We start from the raw sequence: 18,376 nt of genomic DNA, 5'->3' as shown, positions 1-18,376 counted from the left end.
TTGAAACATCCACAGGAAGATTTGTCTCATCTTGGCAAGAGAGAATACGGATGTTGCTTTAGCCTTTCAAGGTGTGTGCTGAGTGATCATCACACACTAAATGTAACTTGTAGCATTAGCATAGCATTCACGCTCGCGTTTGTGGTGTCATCTGGGTATAATTCATTGAAAATAATGTACTGTTTTCCTGCTGAGTGTGTGTTATCACTAAGTTGATGATTTGTAGATGCTACAGTATGTGGTCGTCTGTCAATGTTCATTCAAAATAGTTGGGAACCTTTATTTTTGGAGTAAAAATTTTGAATTTTACAGATGAAAACATTGAGTAAACGTCGACTAAAACTAGACAGTCTAGTTTCAAAACAAATGACTACACATGCTGGCTCTACGTCATTCTAGGGTGATCATATTTTAGTCTCATATTCAAAGTTTATATGGATTGATAGAACGTATACATGACTCATACACATTGAGTCAGTTTGCCCTGACTCTCTTGAAATACAGAACAGCTCATTTGTTGCACAAAATGAAAACTGAGCATTCTCATGCTTAGCATAGTTCAAGCTAGGCGCTAACCCTAATGTACAGCTCCTTCACTGCAGTCCTCCGTGCCCCTCGCTCTTTGCTGACGTAATTGCTGCATGAATTCTGATTTGGGAGACTTGACAGTTCAGACCTCAGCCACATTCTGGAAAAATGTGGCCCAGATCAGATTTTAACCACATACGAAAGTGTCCTAGATGGGATTTGAAATGCTCCACTTTTATGCGACTTGTCCCGTTTAGATCGTCAAGTTAATGTCAACAAAAACTAGAGGATGACGAACACATTTTAAAACGACTAAAATAAGACTAATAAGTATTATCGTCCAAAAGACGAAAATTACAAGGGCTGCAAAATACAATACCGTCTCGTATTCCATCTGGTAATGTTTAATTTCAAAGCCCCTGGAATAGCGCTTCAGCATGTATGTTTCAGCCATTATCCTTGCAGCCAAATGCGGTGAAATCATACTTTAGCATCTGTTGACGTCGAGCGACGCCGACAACTTCACGGGTATTAACTCCCTGCGAAAATGTCACTTAGCTGCCTTTATGGAAAAACATGAACATGAAAAGCAGTTTGGACTGCGCAAAACTGTCAAAAGGCGTTTAAAGTAAATAGGATGCGTAAGTGATAAACATTTGGAGTCTCGAAGGATGTACCGTGGTAAAGATACTGATACAGATCTTTTGGGATAGCGGAAATTATAATCTAAAAAAGCTTGAGAGGGCCTTTAATGGTTTACTTGGAAATAAACAAGTTATAATTGCCAAAATACGTTTGTCAAACTACAGGGATCGAGCTCGCTGATAATACATTCCGAATGTCACCATTCCTTCAAATTCAAACCACTCTTGGCTATTTATTTTGAATGAATGAATGTGAAACGATGAAAAATGCAAACCCGAGACCGTTTGTCCTCCGAGGCGTGATACTCGGGATGATACGCCAGCAGCACTGTGGAGGGAAAAGGAAAGAAATAATAAAAGTCTATTTGGCACAAACAGCTCGGGGTGGCTCGGCTGTCGGACTCTTTGTCTGACTTGTGACTAATGATGCCGTTAACACACTACACAGCCTGACCTTTTACCAACTGCTTCATCCGCAGTGTGTTCCAGGATGGAGGGAGGTGGGAGGGGCTCGGGGCGGCGTGATAATTTATGGCTAACTGGGAATCAGAGTGAGGCGGCGACATGGTCTTTGAAATGGAAACAACAGAAGCCCTGTTGAAGCCAAGAGAGGGTTTTTCAAGATGAAGCGTTTGTCTTCATTCCGAATGACCGTGCGCTGCCCGACTGGTTGGTGACCCGCGCAATCAGTCGGCAAACACGAGCCAATGAGCTCGGTGATGCGCGCTGACCTCTGAGCTCCTTCGTCGACTCGCTTAGGCGGAGTAACCTGGTTTTACACCACAAACTGTATGGTATGAGATAATACCATTACATTATAGCACGTGAGTGAAATTGAGAGGAGGAAAAAAATGGACTACATGTGAGTCCAATTTTCACACTAACACTCTTCAGCTCCTTGACAGGTTTTCCCTCCTTGCACATTTCAGAGGCACATCATCAAAAAGCGGATTTATTTGAACAAGACTTTCACCTTAGATTTGTTTTCCTGTCTTTCTCCTTCTATGATTCTCGGGTGTCTATTCCTCCCTCCTCCCAGAGAGTTTTCCAAGGAGAGGGAAAAGGCCAAAGCCCGTGGCGACTTCCAGAAACTCAGAGAAAAACAGCAGCTGGAGGAGGATCTCAAGGTAGGATGCTGTGTTTGGACGTTGTAAGTCTTAGAGAATATGATTATTAGGAGTGCTAACCGTTTTATTTTTTGGCCAGGGGTGTCATATAGGGGTGAAAAGTGATGATTTCTAAGGGCCAATGCCCAAAAAGAAAATTAGAACATTAGGTTATCATTTGCAAATTTTAAATATCAATCATTATAATTTTAATAGGAATAAAAATGAAGGGTTTCTTTTCCTTGTTTTGTGTTTGGCATAAAGTAAACACCCAGAGAGCATACAGTGGGGAGAACAAGTATTTGATACACTGCAAATGGGAAAACCCACTCACAGTACAGTACATACTTGTTCTCCGCACTGTACGTATTGCCAGCCACCCCTCAGATTTTCATTAAATGGTTCGGTCCGCCCTTCCTTCGATCAGACTGGGAGCAGCGGTGCGCATGCCATTTACACCAGTCAATGACTTGGAGTGCACAGTACTGCAGAAATGTTCTCAAAACAAAAAACGGGTAATCAAAAGACTAAAGAAAAGAAAGCAAAACAGGAGGAGGGGTAGAAAAGGCCAACAGGATGTGACAAAGTACTTCACAAAGGAAGGTTGGTATCTTGTGTCAGTGTGGTGCTTAAAATTAACCTGTTATCTTAGCCCACTCCAGCCCCATCTGAAACCTCGAGATGTCTATTACAAAGCTCCAAAGCGACGTCCCAGCTCACTCCGTAAGAGTTTTCCCGTTTTCAATGAGTGTCATTCACCTATTCAAAAGCATGAATTCCAAATAATGACGGCATTTTATGGTATCCTACAGATGTTGAAAGTTGGTGTGGGATTTTTCTTTTTTTTTTTTTTTTTTTTTTTTTAAATCTGCTTGAATCAAGTTTGTCAAGAATTTATTGATTTTAGTTTGTCATCAATTGAATTTAGTTTGGAAACAAGGGACTTCATTTCGGAGCTGTAGTCTATAGTGGAAATCGCGAGTTTCCAGATGGGGCTAAGCCTATTCCATAATGAAATACTGTAATTTGTTTGCTAGCTAGTGTTTGCTCCACTTTTAGCTTACATTTAATCGCTACAGCAGACAAACCCTTAGCAAGCTCTTCATACTAAAACAGCTGTCCTCTCTTGGTCTCCTGAATGCAATTTGTAAGATGTAGCTGCAAAGCATTTTAGGAGAAGTGTGCATCGCTTTACATATCTTATATATTTTGGACACTCCCTGTTACGGTTGCAGGTGGTGAGAGAGCTTTCAGTAAGCTAAAACTCAAATAACTATTTGAAGTCCACTATGTGTCAGGACAGGCTTTCTAATCTTGCCATGCTGTCCATTGAAAGTCAGTTGGCTAGGAAGCTGATCAGTGACTTTGCTCGCAAGAAGTCTCGGCGCTGGGTAAGGGTGTAACGGTACATGTATTTGTATTGAACCATTTCGTTTCTGACGTAATGCAACCCTTACTTTTCGAGGCTGTGAGTCGATCGGGTTACAGTTTCTTTGTGTAGATTATATTTACTCCGTCTTCTCTACTATAATGAGGACCAACACAGTATAACCCAGAAACGTCAACGGCGCGACAATGTGGCCGCCGCGAGAACGCAGTGAAACGCGGGCGCTGAAGTCAATCAGCCAATGCACACCAGTCGCAGAAGCGGCTCAACACGACGCACGCGAAAAGAACGGCAGAGTTTATTATTTCACGCGAGACGCGACCCTCCTGTGTCAATACTACTACCGGTAGCTAGGATCGGGCAGACCGGAAGTCACTCGTGTAAAAATACGGTGGATCCGGTCGATTTTCAAACTAATATGCAATCGAGTCCATCAAATCTCTTGAGTGGTAGATCGGGGCACAGTTGACTTGTCTTTGTTGATTTACTGCTGTCTTCTCTGCTATAATAATAACCAACACGGCCCCGTGTTGAATACAAAACCCTCCTACCAAAACAAAACAAGTAGGAACTAATATTCACATAAGAACTAAAGTTATACAGCGTAAAATATACAATATAAATGAATACTACATCACATTTGTAAAATATAAACACATAATAAAATAAATAATAGCCCATTAAAATAAATTGAAATGAGCTAAAACCCCTGTAATTAAATAATAAGAATAATACACAGATCCTGCTTACACAATTAAATTTATTAATTTCGATGTGGCGCTTTAACTTGAGAAAATCTACCAATAAAGCTTTTGAAAACCATTCATAAGAAAAAAAGAATGATTCATTGAGGCATTTCATTTGTAAAATACATGTTAAAATATTTGTCATTGGGATTGCTTTTCTCTTTAGCACAGGACTTTTTTTCTTCTTTCTTTCAGAAAGAAAGCTGATTGTTGTTGGATTATCTTTAAATACCCGCTACTTTTTGAGCAGAATTCTAGCTTTGTATAGGCTAATGTTCCTATTGTTGAAAGCACAAAGGTGTGTAATAAACAACTAGCACATTTATATTTTGCATTTTGTTTTCTTACTGTACCGAAAATGAACCGAACCGTGACCTCAAAACCGAGGTACGTACCGAACCGAGATTTTTGTGTACCGTTACACCCCTAGCGCTGGGCTCTTGGTGAGTAAGGCTGAGCAAGGGACTATGGATCATGCAGTGACAGCTGTTAAATGTATGGCTACATTAGATAAATACACTTGCTACAGGTCAAAAAAGTCATTCATTATTTGCTTTGAGAATATTTCTAATAAAAATATATTTACTAGGGCTGTCAAAAGATTAAAATTTTTAATCGAGTTAATTACAGCTTAAAAATTAATCGTAATTAATCGAAATTAATCGCAATTCAAACCATCTATAAAATATGCCGTATTTTTCTATAAATTATATATACTGTAAAATAAATTGTTGGAATGGAAAGATAAGACACAAGATGGATATATACATTCAACATACGGTACATAAGGACTGTAGTGGGCATTTCACTCTACTGTCATTTAAATCTGTCTTTGCTGTCCTTACTCCGAAGCGTCTACTTTTTCCAAAGCTAGACAGCTAGTGAACGACGCCTTAATAATCAGACTTCTTCCTTTTTCATCTGATTTATAAATAAAATGGCCTCAAACCATTGTCCTCTTTAGACCGTCGTAAAACTACAAAAAAAAGTACACAAGCATTGCATTAGCAACAACGTTAGCTTAGCACGCTATACAGGTTCACTAAACATAAAAAAAAAAAAAAAAAGCATCTCATACAAAAAATATAACATTTCGCCTACTAACATAATATGTACATTCTTTACAACAACCATACTTACGGACAAATCTTGTCCAAGGATCATATAAGCACAACATTACAACGTATTCGTCAGCCCAAGATGTCGTGCAGCCATACTGAACCGGCAAGAAAACAATAAACCATGTCGCAAAGCGACCACAAGAGTTCGCTGTTAGACAGTACAAAAAGCCTTGCTGTAAAACTTACCAAAAGGCAGAATACTGTCTGAGCGGGACATGTGCGTTAATTGCGTCAAATATTTTAACGTGATTAATTTGAAAAATTAATTACCGCGCGTTAACGCGATAATTTTGACAGCCCTAATATTTACATTTTAAAAGATGTCCTTCAGTACATTTCTTATAGATGATATCAGTCTATTCATTATTGCTCTATACGGTGTATGTTTACATAAATATATTTTCTTTTTTATCTTAAATGCAGAAAATGCACAATTTTGTGAGTAAAGATTCACCAGAATGCAGGAAATAACGTAGTTGATACTCTAAATGTGTGTGTTCCCCCCGGCACTGGTGGTGGGGCCCAAAGTCATATCTTTTCATGGGGCCCAAAATCCCTAGCATCGCCCCTGTTATTGGCATTAAATGTATCTATCTCTTGCTGTTCAATGTAGGGCTACTTAGACTGGATCACTCAGGCTGAAGACATCGACCCAGAGAACGAAGAGGAGGGTCTGGATGATGATAAACCAAGAAATTGTGAGTCCTCAAGCATGTGCTCTTCTTGTGCTAGCTACCCGTCCATCTGTCCTTTTACTGTGCTCTGGCTCAGGTCTTTTGGGGCTTCCTCCAACAATAGGTTTTAAACTAGTTCAGAGCAGCACTGAGGTAGAGGCACTGGATTTGAAAGGCTTTTTAGCCTCGGGAGAGACCGCGAGGCCCCGAGTGGATCGGTCGACACGTGGCTCAGCCCGGTGCCGAACGAATCCTCATCTGATTTTCGCTGTCTAATCAAGTCGACTGTGTTTTTTGTTATTTGAAGAAACTGACGTGTTTTTCTTGTCGGGAGTCCAGTCAGATTCCAGGAGCGTGGCAGTTGTGGTTCTTTTTTTTTTTTTAAGCACTGAATGTCTTATTTTGCGCGCACGGGTGGCATTAAGATTCTCATGCAGCGTCTGACTCCGGAGGGTTTTACAATAAGCGTTTGAGGTGACAGTGAGGGGAGCTGCTGCTCCTTCCCGCCAGCAGCCAAAGACTGACAGAAGCAATAAAAAGCAATGTATCACTTGATAACAGTCTCATCCCCGGGCTCGCCGCCACTCGCCCCCCCCTGTCGCCATCAATGCCTTCATGGAAGCATCCTTCACGAGCCCTCCCACCCCTCTCGCTCCCTCTTCAACGCCACTCAAGTGTCCCTCTCCAGTTGGCTGCCGTCCCATTCTCCACATTCGTCACTTCTCTCACTCGAGCGTATCCTTTTGGTACAGTACATTTCCTCTCGACATGTTAATGAACAAACAACTAAACGATCAGTTTCTGTTCAAAACCGTGACAAAACATACAGAAACAAGCTAATATACTTGCAGTGTTTGCCCGTGAAAGCCTGCAATTTGCAGCTTTTAATATCCCTGAGAGCTGTGAAATAACATAAGGGGATTCTTGCCGGCTTCGAAAATCCAACCTATTAGCTGTTGCTTCGCTTGTGTCCCCCAAGCACCATGGCAGTAAATAGCACAAAGTGTGTCACGTTGTAAGGTGTGATTACTTTAGACACCCGTCATGCAAATTGGGAATACATTCTTAACAGTAGCTTAGCTAAAATGTTTTTGTTTGGCGGAATAGGTTGTGTTGTTTCGAATGCAGTGGTGGTAACTCACTGGCTGCCATTGACATTGACATGTGTTACACAACCAACTGATTACATTTCCTCGTCTGACGCCGTCATTGACTCTGTATTCACGTTTCTTTTAGTGAGCATGCCAGCCAGTGAGAACGAATCGGTCAACACGGACAACGCGCCCGGAGGCGACGTTGAAGGCGAAACCTGCTGTACCCGGCTAGCGTAAGTACTCGACACCTTTCGATAGTGGACCCGGATCATGCCTTTAATTATCGGAGCCAGCAAACTGTCAGAAGGCACCCAGCACATTAATCTCCTAGGGAGCAAGGACAACTTTTCTCATTCCAGGAATCAATCATCTCATCTGCTAGTAAAAGCGTCTTTATTTCTCACGTCCCCCTCTGGTTCTGATCGGCCGTCTTTGATTGGGAGCGCACAAGTGCTTCCCTCCTCACCAACAGCTGACTCACTGGCCGCCCGTTCATTTACGACAAGATTCAAACAAGCGCTTTCTTGCTCCGACCCCAGCTGGCCCGCTCCCGCACGCCCACGCCCACGCCGCACGCCAATGCAGAGTTGGAAGCACACACTCTTTCTGACCAGAGGGACAGTGGAATCCACAGCGCACTCGTGTTTATTCATTCTCCTCTCGCTGTCCATCTGTTACTTTGTCTTTGTTTGGCTGTTTGTGGGTATATGTCTGGGCCAAAAACGACCACGACAAAAAACAAATGATGTCATGAGCGCTGCCAGAAACTCAACCCGTAACGATTTTTGTAGTGGCGACTTGAGTGAAAAGCTGAAGCTCCTTGGTGGCAGGGCCTCAGGGGTGGATGAAAGCCGCCCGGAGTTCCTAAAGGTTGTAGATGTTGTGGGGCTGTCGTGGTTGACACACGCCTGTACAACATCGTGTGGACATCGGGGACAGTACCTCTGGATTGACAGACCGGGGTGGTATCCCCCGTTTTAAGAAGGGGGACCGGAGGGTGTGTTCCAACCATTAGGCTCGAGCGTATGACGTGGCACTCGCGAGGTTTCCGCCGCTATCGCCATTTTGGAAGCGGGAAACATAAACAGTGAGGCATTTCAACACAGGTCGCTCTTTAAAAATGGTTGGAAATTATTGTGCGGTAAAGAATTGCAACAACCGATCGAATAGAAAGAAGAATGTACAGCTCGACGGAACACCATTGAGTTTCTTCCGGATCCCTACATGGAGAAAAGGCGAGGGAAAGGTCATATCTGAACTTACCAAACGTCGAAGAATGGCATGGGTGGCCTCGATCAGAAGGAAGGGCATAACGTTTGATTCTCCAGTTACACACAGAGTTTGCTCTATGCACTTCCACTCCGGTAAGTTAATTTCGTTTGTTTACGCAAATTTTGGTAACTTTATGCTCTAAGTTGGCCTGTTGTTAGCTATAGCTACAGCTAAACAACTAGCATGCATACATGTGCATTGTCTTCATAAGACATAATTCCTGCCGTTGCTAAATGAAAAAGCTGTAATATTTTGACGTGAGAGAGTGGCAAAGAATTTGTACACCGGCTACATTTTCTGCAACAAAAAATTTGTACATCCGTGGTCACAGACTAATGTAAACACACATTGCCTACCTTTGCTAGAAAGATGGTGTTGCCGTTTGCTATGGTCATAATGTGCAGATCCTACACCCATCCGCAGCAAAACTGTTCGTAGCTTTGTAGCGATTTGTAGTTTCGGAATTGCTGATGAGTGTAGTAACTTACACTAAATACAGCATGATGTCCATTTCGCGTAGTGGTGGAAGCTTGTCGACATCTTTATTCCATTTGTGTTCGGCTTGCTCATAAGGGTCAACATTGTTCACATTCTTAAAATTGCTCACATATCTGTCCTTCGCCGTGGTAACAAGTTTGTTTCTGTATCGAACTGGCAAGTTTTCCTTACTTTTTTCCATCTTTGGCACTCGTAGTTGAATTGTATTTGCCGTTAAGTTTAAATGTCCCGTGATGCAGACGTGCTTCCGAAATGGCTGCGTTGTCGCAAATCTCGCATGATCCCGTGCTGCTGTGACGTAAACGCTCGAGCCTAATAGAGGGATCACACTCCCCAGCCTCCCTGGTAAAGTCTATTCAAGGGTGCTGAAGAGGAGGGTTAATCGGGAAGTTGAATCTACCACTATGACCTGTGTCAGAGTTTAGTCCGCATTGCTGGCAGTAAGTCGAATCTGTTCCCAGTTAGGGTTGGACTCCAAGGTTGCCCTTTGATTCTGTTCTGAACTTTTATGGACAGAATTTCTTGGTGCGGCCGAAACATTGAGGGGGTCTGGTTTGGTGGCCTCAGCATTGCATCACTGCTTTTTGCAGATGATGTGGTGCTGTTGGCTTCGTCAAGCCTTGATCTCCAACTCTTACTGGAGCGGTTTGCAGCTGAGTGTGAAACAGCTGAAGATCAGCACCTCCAAGGCCATGGTCCTCAATCGGAAAAGGGTGGCGTGACCTCTCCAGGTCAGGAATGAGATCCTGCCCCAAATGAAGGAATTCAAGTATCTCTGGGTCTTGTTAACAAGTGAGGGCAGGAGGGAGCGGGAGATCGACAAGTGGATCGGTTCAGCGTCTGCAGTGATGCGGACTCTGCGTCGCTCTGTTGTGGTAAAGAAGGAGCTGAGCCAAAAGGCGAAGCTCTCGATTTACCAGTCGATAGATGCTCCTACGCTCACCTATGGTCACGAGCTTTGGGTTGTGACAGAAAGAACAAGATCCCGGATACAAGCAGTCGAAATGAGTTTCCTCCGCAGAGTGTCCGGGCTCGCCCTTAGAAATAGGGTGAGAAGCCCAGTTATCCGTGAGGGACTCAGGGTCAAGCCGCTACTCCTTCTCGTTGAGAGGAGCCAGCTAAGGTAGCACGGGCATCTGGTTTTGCATGCTTCCGGGACGCCTCCCTGGAGAGGTGTGCTGGGCATGCCCTCGGGAATGACCCAGGACACGCTGGAGAGTCTCTCTCAGCTGGCATGGGAACGCGTTGGGATCCCGCCAGAGGAGTTGGTTCAAGTGCCTGAGAAGAGGAAAGTCTAGGCTTCCCTGCTAAAGCAGCTGCCTCTGCAACCTCACCCCAGATTAAGCGGTAGATAATGGATAGATGGATGGACTTGAGTGACAAGTTTTAATGTTTTTCAACTCTTCAGAAGAATGCGATAAACCTGAATAGAGAGCCTTGTAACTGTTATAGAATAAGGACCTTCACCTTCCCATTGTAAGACTACGCAGCACCAGAGCCAGGCCGTGCTATTATGGCGATAAGGCTTTGAGTATTTATCCTTCTCGTCGCCATGGAGGCAAACCTTGGGTCGTCTTCAACTCCCGCTGATCTCTTCATCGAGACGGACGCAAGGGGAGAAGGAACTTGAACCGGCTGAAACTTTGATGGACAGATATGATTTTTTTTTTTGTGTGTATGTGTCTTGGCAAGTTTTGAGCTCACATTTTGAGTGTTTTCAAGTGATTTGGAGTGCTTTTTTCAGATATTTCTGCGTGGCCTGTCGCATTTTTGTTCATTTCAATAGTAAAAGAGATACACATTATGAGTTCTGAACGGGGTCGAGCAACAAAATCTCCAGGCCACCGTGCAAATTGAATTATTTGGAAATAAGAGTTGCATTTTTAACATTCCCTGCCATTGACGTTTATAGAATTTAAGCAGTAAAGGTGCTGTGAAAGGAATTTGTTTGCAGTTTGGTTCCCCAATCTCTTTGTCCTCAGTCCTCTGTTCATGTTGATGTTCCAGTGGCAAACAATCAAACCCTAATTGACGTTGTTACCAAATTATTCATGAAATTTGGATTCCGATCAAGAAAATACTTGCTTTCTTTGTTGCTATTGACTGGTTGCCACTTTATATATGTCCTCACAGGGTGATTTGAATAAATCTAACAAGCGGTACTGAAGATTGTCGCAGCAAATCCGTCTCAAATCACCCTTCACGTTGTGTCTGTATGCGTGTGCGTGCGTCTGTGTGTATAATCCATTTTGTTCTCTGTGTTCCAGAAATAGGATCTCCAAATCCAAGTTCAGGTTAGTACATGTTGTTTGCCATCGTCCCCGCTCCGTTCACCTGCTCCCAACTTAACACCACAGTGGAATTTGTGCTCTCACTCAATGTGCGTGTGCGTGTATTTGACAAATAAAGTTGTTTGAAAAATTAGACAGTTTCGTAGCAACTGTGCGAGCGCATGTCGGCTTCTGTTGTCTTGTGGAATTGTGTCCCGTGTGACATTCCTTGCTCACAAACGGAGGAAAGAAATTTTTTTTCAGTTTTCCTCTTTTATAAATAAGAAAGATGACTCCGAGCCAGAGGAAGAAGGTCAAACGCAAAAATTGGATGGAATGAAAACAATAAAAATTAATTGTTTGTGTCGGTGTTATGGGTTTTGAGGTTTGAGTTACATAGACAAAAGCGAGTAGTGAGACCAAATTTAACAAATGTTTTAGTGTTAATAGACACCCAATCCATTTGAACTTGGAGATCTCAACCAATGGCAGCCTTTAACTTAATGTTCACATCTTCAGATTGAATTAAATGTGATGTTTTTGGTGCGCTCCCAACAATAATTGTGAGTGCTCCTCATCACTCGTATTGACTTTTTCCTGTATCCTGTTCTCCTTTTTCTCTTTTTTTATCCCGGTCTTCAGTCGCTATTCTCGAAGATGGAATCGGCTGTGCAGGCGCAAGTGTCGTGCGGCGGTCAAATCGCAGGTTTTCTATTGGCTGGTCATCTTCCTGGTTTTCCTCAACACTCTGACCATCGCCTCGGAACATCACCAGCAGCCTCAGTGGTTAACAGACATACAAGGTACTCAATGTTTTGAATTTCTAGTTGCTAATTTATTCTACTCACCTTATTTTTTTGCCTGTGTTGCATAGACATAGCCAACAAGGTGTTATTAGCACTCTTCACTGGTGAAATGCTGTTGAAGATGTACAGTCTGGGCCTTCAGGTGCAAATGATTCAAATGAATGACAACAAGTTGCAAATCTTGTAAAAAAAAAAAAAATGTTTTTAATCTCCTTAGGCGTACTTCGTGTCGCTCTTCAACCGCTTCGACAGCTTTGTCGTCTGCGGAGGGATCCTGGAGACCATCCTGGTGGAAACCAAGATCATGTCGCCTCTTGGCATCTCTGTGCTGCGTTGTGTACGCTTGCTAAGGATCTTCAAAATAACTAGGTGTGATTCGTGATTTTTTTTTTGTTTGTTTGTTAAACATACAGGTTGTCCCTGGGTTACGACTAGACATGTGCCAGTATGATATTCTGACGGTATGATAACCTTAAGCCAAAATATCACGGTTTCACAGTGTCACGGTATTGCAATTACAGCTCTAAAATGTTACTTTGAGACACTAAACATTATTACCATTAGAACAAAAATAATTGAATTATTTTCTATAAAAAGCACGTGTGTATGACTCATATCATGTTTGCATTAAACAAACACTCTTTCACAAGACAGACAGTTGCCAGAGAGAAAAAAATGCCACGTTTTACCACCGCTAGACACACTAAACACGCTGGAGTTAACTCTCGTAGCTGGTGGGAAACGTTCATGACAGTGTTTGCTAACCTTTAATTTTGTATAAAAGCGAAATCATATTGGAAGTATTGCTTCCTCGGCAGCCACCCTGTCCAAACATGTTCTACATATTGGTTGGCCCTCCTCCTCTAAGCTGGGGCCGTCTGTAACTTTTCTGTAGCCAAAGTACCGTATTGGCCCGAATATAAGACGGTGTTTTTTGCATTGAAATAAGACTGAAAAAGTGGGGGTCGTCTTATATTCGCGGTCTAGGCAGTATACCCATTCACGACGCTAGATGGTGCCAGATATCATTGAAGCGATGTTCTGTCATGACAAATCTCGGCTGCTCTCAAGTTTAACCAGTTTGCATTATTTTATTGCAATGTTTTTCCTTATTCAGATTTGTTTCGAAACTAGTTAGACTTCACTTTGATGGTTAATGCAGTTATTGCAATTTTGTTGTTTTATCACAATAGATGTGTTTATTTACATTTCAAAAACCAGAAGCCATTCATTTACGAATGTGATTGCACTTTAGTTTACATATTTAAATGTTCGATATTAAGATTTGAATGAGGCAAAATAACATGCTTTTTCTCTCAAATATATTGTTATAATCATTTGTTTCGGATGTACTGTAATTATTTTCTGTATAAAAATTAATTTGGTGTTCAAAAAGTCTTTTCAAAGAGGGGGTCGTCTTATAATCAGGGCCGTCTTATAGTCGGGCCAATATGGTATTCCCATAGCAGCGATTTCGTTTTCTTCGACGGGGGAAAAAGTTCAGGCGTTTCACCTCCTTCAGCCATCGTGTAGCACAGCTGACGCACTGACACTAAGCAAAAACCGATAGGGGAGGGCTGAGCCTTATAAGAGTAAAATAGCTAAAATAGCTAATACCTTAGGGACGGTTTGACAAAATTTTTGCGGTTTTGATACCGTGACGTTTTCATACCAAGGTATACCTTGGAACAGGAAATCGGCACATGTCTAGTTACGACGTACTCGACTTATGCGATTTCGACTTTACGACGCCAGAGTCTCATCCACTATTTTGTCCTCAGTCGTTTTTTTGTTTTTGTTTTGTTTTTTCACATTTATTGTACCTCATAGTATCTTTTTTTTTTTTTTTTTTTACTTTATTAATATGACGTGTTCTGTCCTCACTAAATCCGAAGTTGTTCAGTTTTACAGACAGCAAACAAGGCAATTGTGCTTTTTGAAGCTTTTGACTACCTTCACTTTTGACAATTTGTAAAGCAGTAACACACGTATGTACACGTAGTACGACTCGCATTTGCTGTTCAAACATCCATCTAGTCTGATCAGTATATGAATTTAGTAGATTTAATTAGCCTAATTTGCCTAACAAAAGTCCTCTAGCATAACATAGCAAATTGCTCACACTTAATTCCACAAACTGTAGCCGTAAATTTAATTTAAAATGCATACATAAACATATATTAGCAGAAACAACTTACAGCCTTACGTGAGCCAAACCAGAGCGCAGCTATATGATCCATGACGTCTGCTTCTCAGTCATACAAGGCGACAGTCCAGCCAGACACAACGCTGCCACCAGAAGGCAGTGTATCCTCCATTATTAAACAAAATGCAATACTTTGGGAGTTTTTGGATAGTTATTTTGAGATTTAGGAATGCTTAAAGGGTTGATTCCGACTTACACGGAAATTCGGGTTATGTCGCCAGCGTAGGAACGGAACTCGTTCGTAACCTATGGACTACCTGTAAGTCTACAGTGGCGCAGGAAGTGGGGTACTGAGGGTGCTGCAGCACCCCCTGGTGTTGGGGAGGGGGGAAATTACCGTTTTGCTAGATTTATTTTTTTGGGGGGGGAGTTAAAAATACACAAATAACTATAACCTGTTGAAACAATAACGTATTATTAACTGTGAGGATTCAATATATATGTTGAAAAAGGTAGGTTTTTTTTTTGTTTGTTTGTTTTTTTGTTAATAATGTGGTCACCACCTGACACCTTGGGTGCTATTGGAATGGAAAAGTTAACCGTTGACAAAGGAGGCGTTAACATAGCGTAAAAACATATTCGCGAATATTTTTAAAAATTCAACTCGAGGTCGAAAATGACAAGGATTATGATAGTTTATACTGTACTCTTAGTTTATTGGTGACCAGCGAGGAAAGTTTGCGGCAGGTTTAGACCCTGGATAACTTTAAATAGTTAAGATACGCTTGCATTGTGGCCATATTATTGTTTGTTGTTGCTGTTGAGCTGCCGGCGTGCAGAGCCCATTTTAGTTTTCAAATGTGTTTCTGTGTCATTGCTTCGATGATTTGCATTATAATACATGGGCGCTTTTATTTCCAATATAAAAACTCCAACACTGTAGGTGAAATGGAAAGCTGTCTTTGTAGTAGCCTAGTAGTAGTAGTAGTAGTATGTTAACTATCCAGCATGCGTGTGTGCTGCTATTTCGCACGCCCCAGCATGACAAATGTGGATCGAAACGGCTGTTTTTGGATTGGGAAAAACAAAATAAGATCTTCAGCACCCCCTGCTGTGAGTGACTTCCAGTAATTCTACTTCAAAAGACAGAAGTGACTAAATATTTTGACTGTGTCAAATCCAGATACTGGAACTCTCTCTCCAACTTGGTGGCCTCCTTGCTGAACTCTGTCCGCTCCATCGCCTCCCTGCTGCTCCTGCTCTTCCTCTTCATCATCATCTTCTCCCTGCTGGGCATGCAGCTTTTTGGCGGCAAGTTCAACTTCGAGGAAACCCGACGGAGCACTTTTGACAATTTCCCCCAGTCGCTGTTGACAGTCTTCCAGGTAAATCCTCTAAAAGCGTCTTTTTGAGAACAAAGGTTTTGAAATTGCCGATTCATCAGATCTTAACCGGAGAAGACTGGAACTCTGTGATGTATGACGGAATCATGGCGTATGGTGGACCCTCATTCCCCGGCATGCTGGTCTGCATTTACTTCATCATCTTATTCATTTGCGGAAACTGTATCCTGACAGCAAAATGTAGAGACGGAAGATTCCTTATGGGTAAAATGTGTTGAAAAATGGGTTGTAATTCCCTCTGAATTTTGAAAAGTCAGTAGTTTTTGTATTGGAATGCTCTCAAGCGGCTCATACAAATTCAGCCGGGCATCCCTAGGGCAAGGGGAAGTCGCACTTAAAGGTTACATCCACGAGGATCGATGACGTGACGGATCAGCAACATCCTTAATATCGCCCCGTGACCAGATATACTACTGAACGTCTTCTTGGCTATCGCCGTTGACAATCTGGCCGATGCTGAGAGCTTGACGTCCGCCCAGAAGGAGGAAGAGGAGGAGAAAGAGAGGAAAAAACTGGCCAGGTACAGCACGGATTTCAATCTGAGAGTTTGACAGAGAAGGTTGAGTGCTTGAGGTGGGCGTCCTTCATTTTTTACAGGCTGAGCACTCCTGACAAGCGGCAAAACAACGAGAAGCCACCACTGGAAGAGGAGAAGAGAGAGAAGATTGAGCTCAAATCCATCAATTCTGACGGAGAAACCAACACATCCACAAAAGTACACACAGAAAACGAAGACAAACCAATCAATGTAGTTGTCGTTTTTTCATCCTGGCTACATTTTCATGACCTGATCCCTGTTCAGATCAACATGGACGATTACTGTGGCGACGAAAGTGAAGAGAAGAATCCGTACCCTGCTAATGATTACTTAGGTAACATAAGCTCCAACATGTGATGTTCAGTTAGATAGTTCCACTCTTGAGTCTTCTTCTTTGTTAGGCGACGAAGATGACGAGGAGCCCGATGTGCCGGTGGGTCCGAGGCCGCGACCGCTCTCCGACATCCAGCTGAAGGAGAAGGCGGTTCCCATGCCGAAAGCCCGGGCCTTCTTTATCTTCAGCCACACCAACAAGTAAAACGTTCTTCCGTCGTCTTTGCTTGTGCTTCACGAATGCCTGTTTTAAATCTTCTATTTTTATTTATTTTTTATTTTTTTATTTCAGATTCAGGGTCCTGTGCCATAAAATCGTCAACCACAACATCTTCACCAACCTCATCCTCTTCTTCATCCTGCTCAGTAGTATTAGTCTTGCAGCGGAGGATCCGGTTAAGAATGACTCCTTCAGAAATGAGGTTCTGTCAACGCCGAACAGTCGAACACGTGCTCTTTGCGTTTTTACGAAGAGCCCTCTCTGTTCTCGTCGCAGATCCTGGGTTATGCAGACCACGTCTTCACGGGGCTTTTCACCATTGAGATCATCCTCAAGGTACGTCGAGTCTACAGTCCCTGACAAAAGTCTTGTCGCTTATCCGCTTTGTAGAAACAATTGCTAATAACCTGACTTTTAATTATTCAATTGGTTTCAGAAATGTCTCCTATGAAAGCTAAGACCCTCCCAAATGATGTTGAATGTACAAAAATATGTTTTTCACTGAAAAAATATTTATCATTTAATGAAGACATAAAGGTCAGATTTTGCCCAGACAAAAGTTTTGTCGCCTACAGAAAGTAGTGTGAAAATTGAACAAAAAATGTACTTCAAATACAAAAACATGTTACATAACATAAGCGAATTAAGTAGTGGTGCTGTGAGATCCGAATTTAATATTTTGTATGACTTCCATGGGCTTCGGCAAGGATTCATACAATTAATTGATGAAGTCATCAGGAACATCAAAGAAAGCAGTCTTGCATTCTTGGGTTTCGTCGTCCATGCTTCCTCTTTCATCCTACCCCAGACATGCTCGACGATGTTCATGTCTGGTTACTGGGCTGGCCAGTCCTGGACGATCTTGATCTTCTTTGCCTTGAGGAACTTTGAGGTAGAGATTGAAGTATGCGATGGAGAACCATCCTGCTGCAGAATTTGTCCCTTTTTATGGTTAGGAATGTAAGAGGCAGCTAAGATTTGTTGAAATTTCAGACTATTTATCCCTCAGGGTGCAGACAATTAAAAAAACCGTGTGGCATTTGCCAAGGCCCACAGCCTGTCAAAAGGATGGACGCCGGAAAAGTAGCAAAAGGTGGATTTCAGATGAATCTTCCATTGAATTACACCACAGTCGCCGCAAATTTTGCAGGAGACCTACTGGAGCTGCATGGATCAGAGATTCACTCAGAAAACTGAAGTTTGGTGGTGGCAAAATCATGGTCTGGGGTTACATCCAGTATGAGGGTGTGCGAGGGATCTGCCGGGTGGAAGGTAACATAAATAGTCTCAAATATCAACAAATCTTAGCTGCCTCTTACATTCCTAACCATAAAAAGGGACAAATTCTGCATCTGGATGGTTCTCCATCGCATACTTCAATCTCTACCTCTAAGTTCCTCAAGGCAAAGAAGATCAAGATCCTCCAGGAATGGCCAACCCAGTCACCAGACATAAACATCATAGAGCATGTCTGGGGTAGGATTAAAGAGGAAGCATGGAAGACGAAACCCAAGAATGTTGATGAACTCTGGGAGGCATGAAAGACTGCTTTTTTTTTTATGTTCCTGATGACTTTATCAATAAATTGTA

The 18,376-nt window shown here is 42.4% G+C and overlaps 1 protein-coding gene across 2 annotated transcripts in view; it reads left to right on the top strand.

Moving 5' to 3' along the window:
- Positions 1-18,376, top strand: part of cacna1c (calcium channel, voltage-dependent, L type, alpha 1C subunit) — a 241,530-nt gene that overhangs the window by 186,157 nt on the left and 36,997 nt on the right. For both annotated transcript variants that reach the window (XM_057855351.1, XM_057855352.1), the window contains exons 9-23: positions 2,212-2,299; positions 6,146-6,230; positions 7,443-7,533; positions 11,338-11,364; positions 11,983-12,143; positions 12,215-12,288; positions 12,364-12,515; positions 15,476-15,677; positions 15,737-15,857; positions 16,101-16,215; positions 16,293-16,410; positions 16,498-16,567; positions 16,635-16,767; positions 16,859-16,988; positions 17,063-17,122. In XM_057855351.1, the coding sequence (XP_057711334.1) occupies positions 2,212-2,299; positions 6,146-6,230; positions 7,443-7,533; positions 11,338-11,364; positions 11,983-12,143; positions 12,215-12,288; positions 12,364-12,515; positions 15,476-15,677; positions 15,737-15,857; positions 16,101-16,215; positions 16,293-16,410; positions 16,498-16,567; positions 16,635-16,767; positions 16,859-16,988; positions 17,063-17,122 (1,627 nt within the window). The remainder of the gene's footprint in view (positions 1-2,211; positions 2,300-6,145; positions 6,231-7,442; positions 7,534-11,337; positions 11,365-11,982; positions 12,144-12,214; positions 12,289-12,363; positions 12,516-15,475; positions 15,678-15,736; positions 15,858-16,100; positions 16,216-16,292; positions 16,411-16,497; positions 16,568-16,634; positions 16,768-16,858; positions 16,989-17,062; positions 17,123-18,376) is intronic.

This window comes from Corythoichthys intestinalis, chromosome 13 (assembly GCF_030265065.1).
Source record: "Corythoichthys intestinalis isolate RoL2023-P3 chromosome 13, ASM3026506v1, whole genome shotgun sequence".
Lineage (NCBI taxonomy): Eukaryota > Metazoa > Chordata > Actinopteri > Syngnathiformes > Syngnathidae > Corythoichthys > Corythoichthys intestinalis.
The sequence above is the reverse complement of the archived record's forward strand: the minus strand, read 5'-3'. Positions and strand labels throughout refer to the sequence as shown.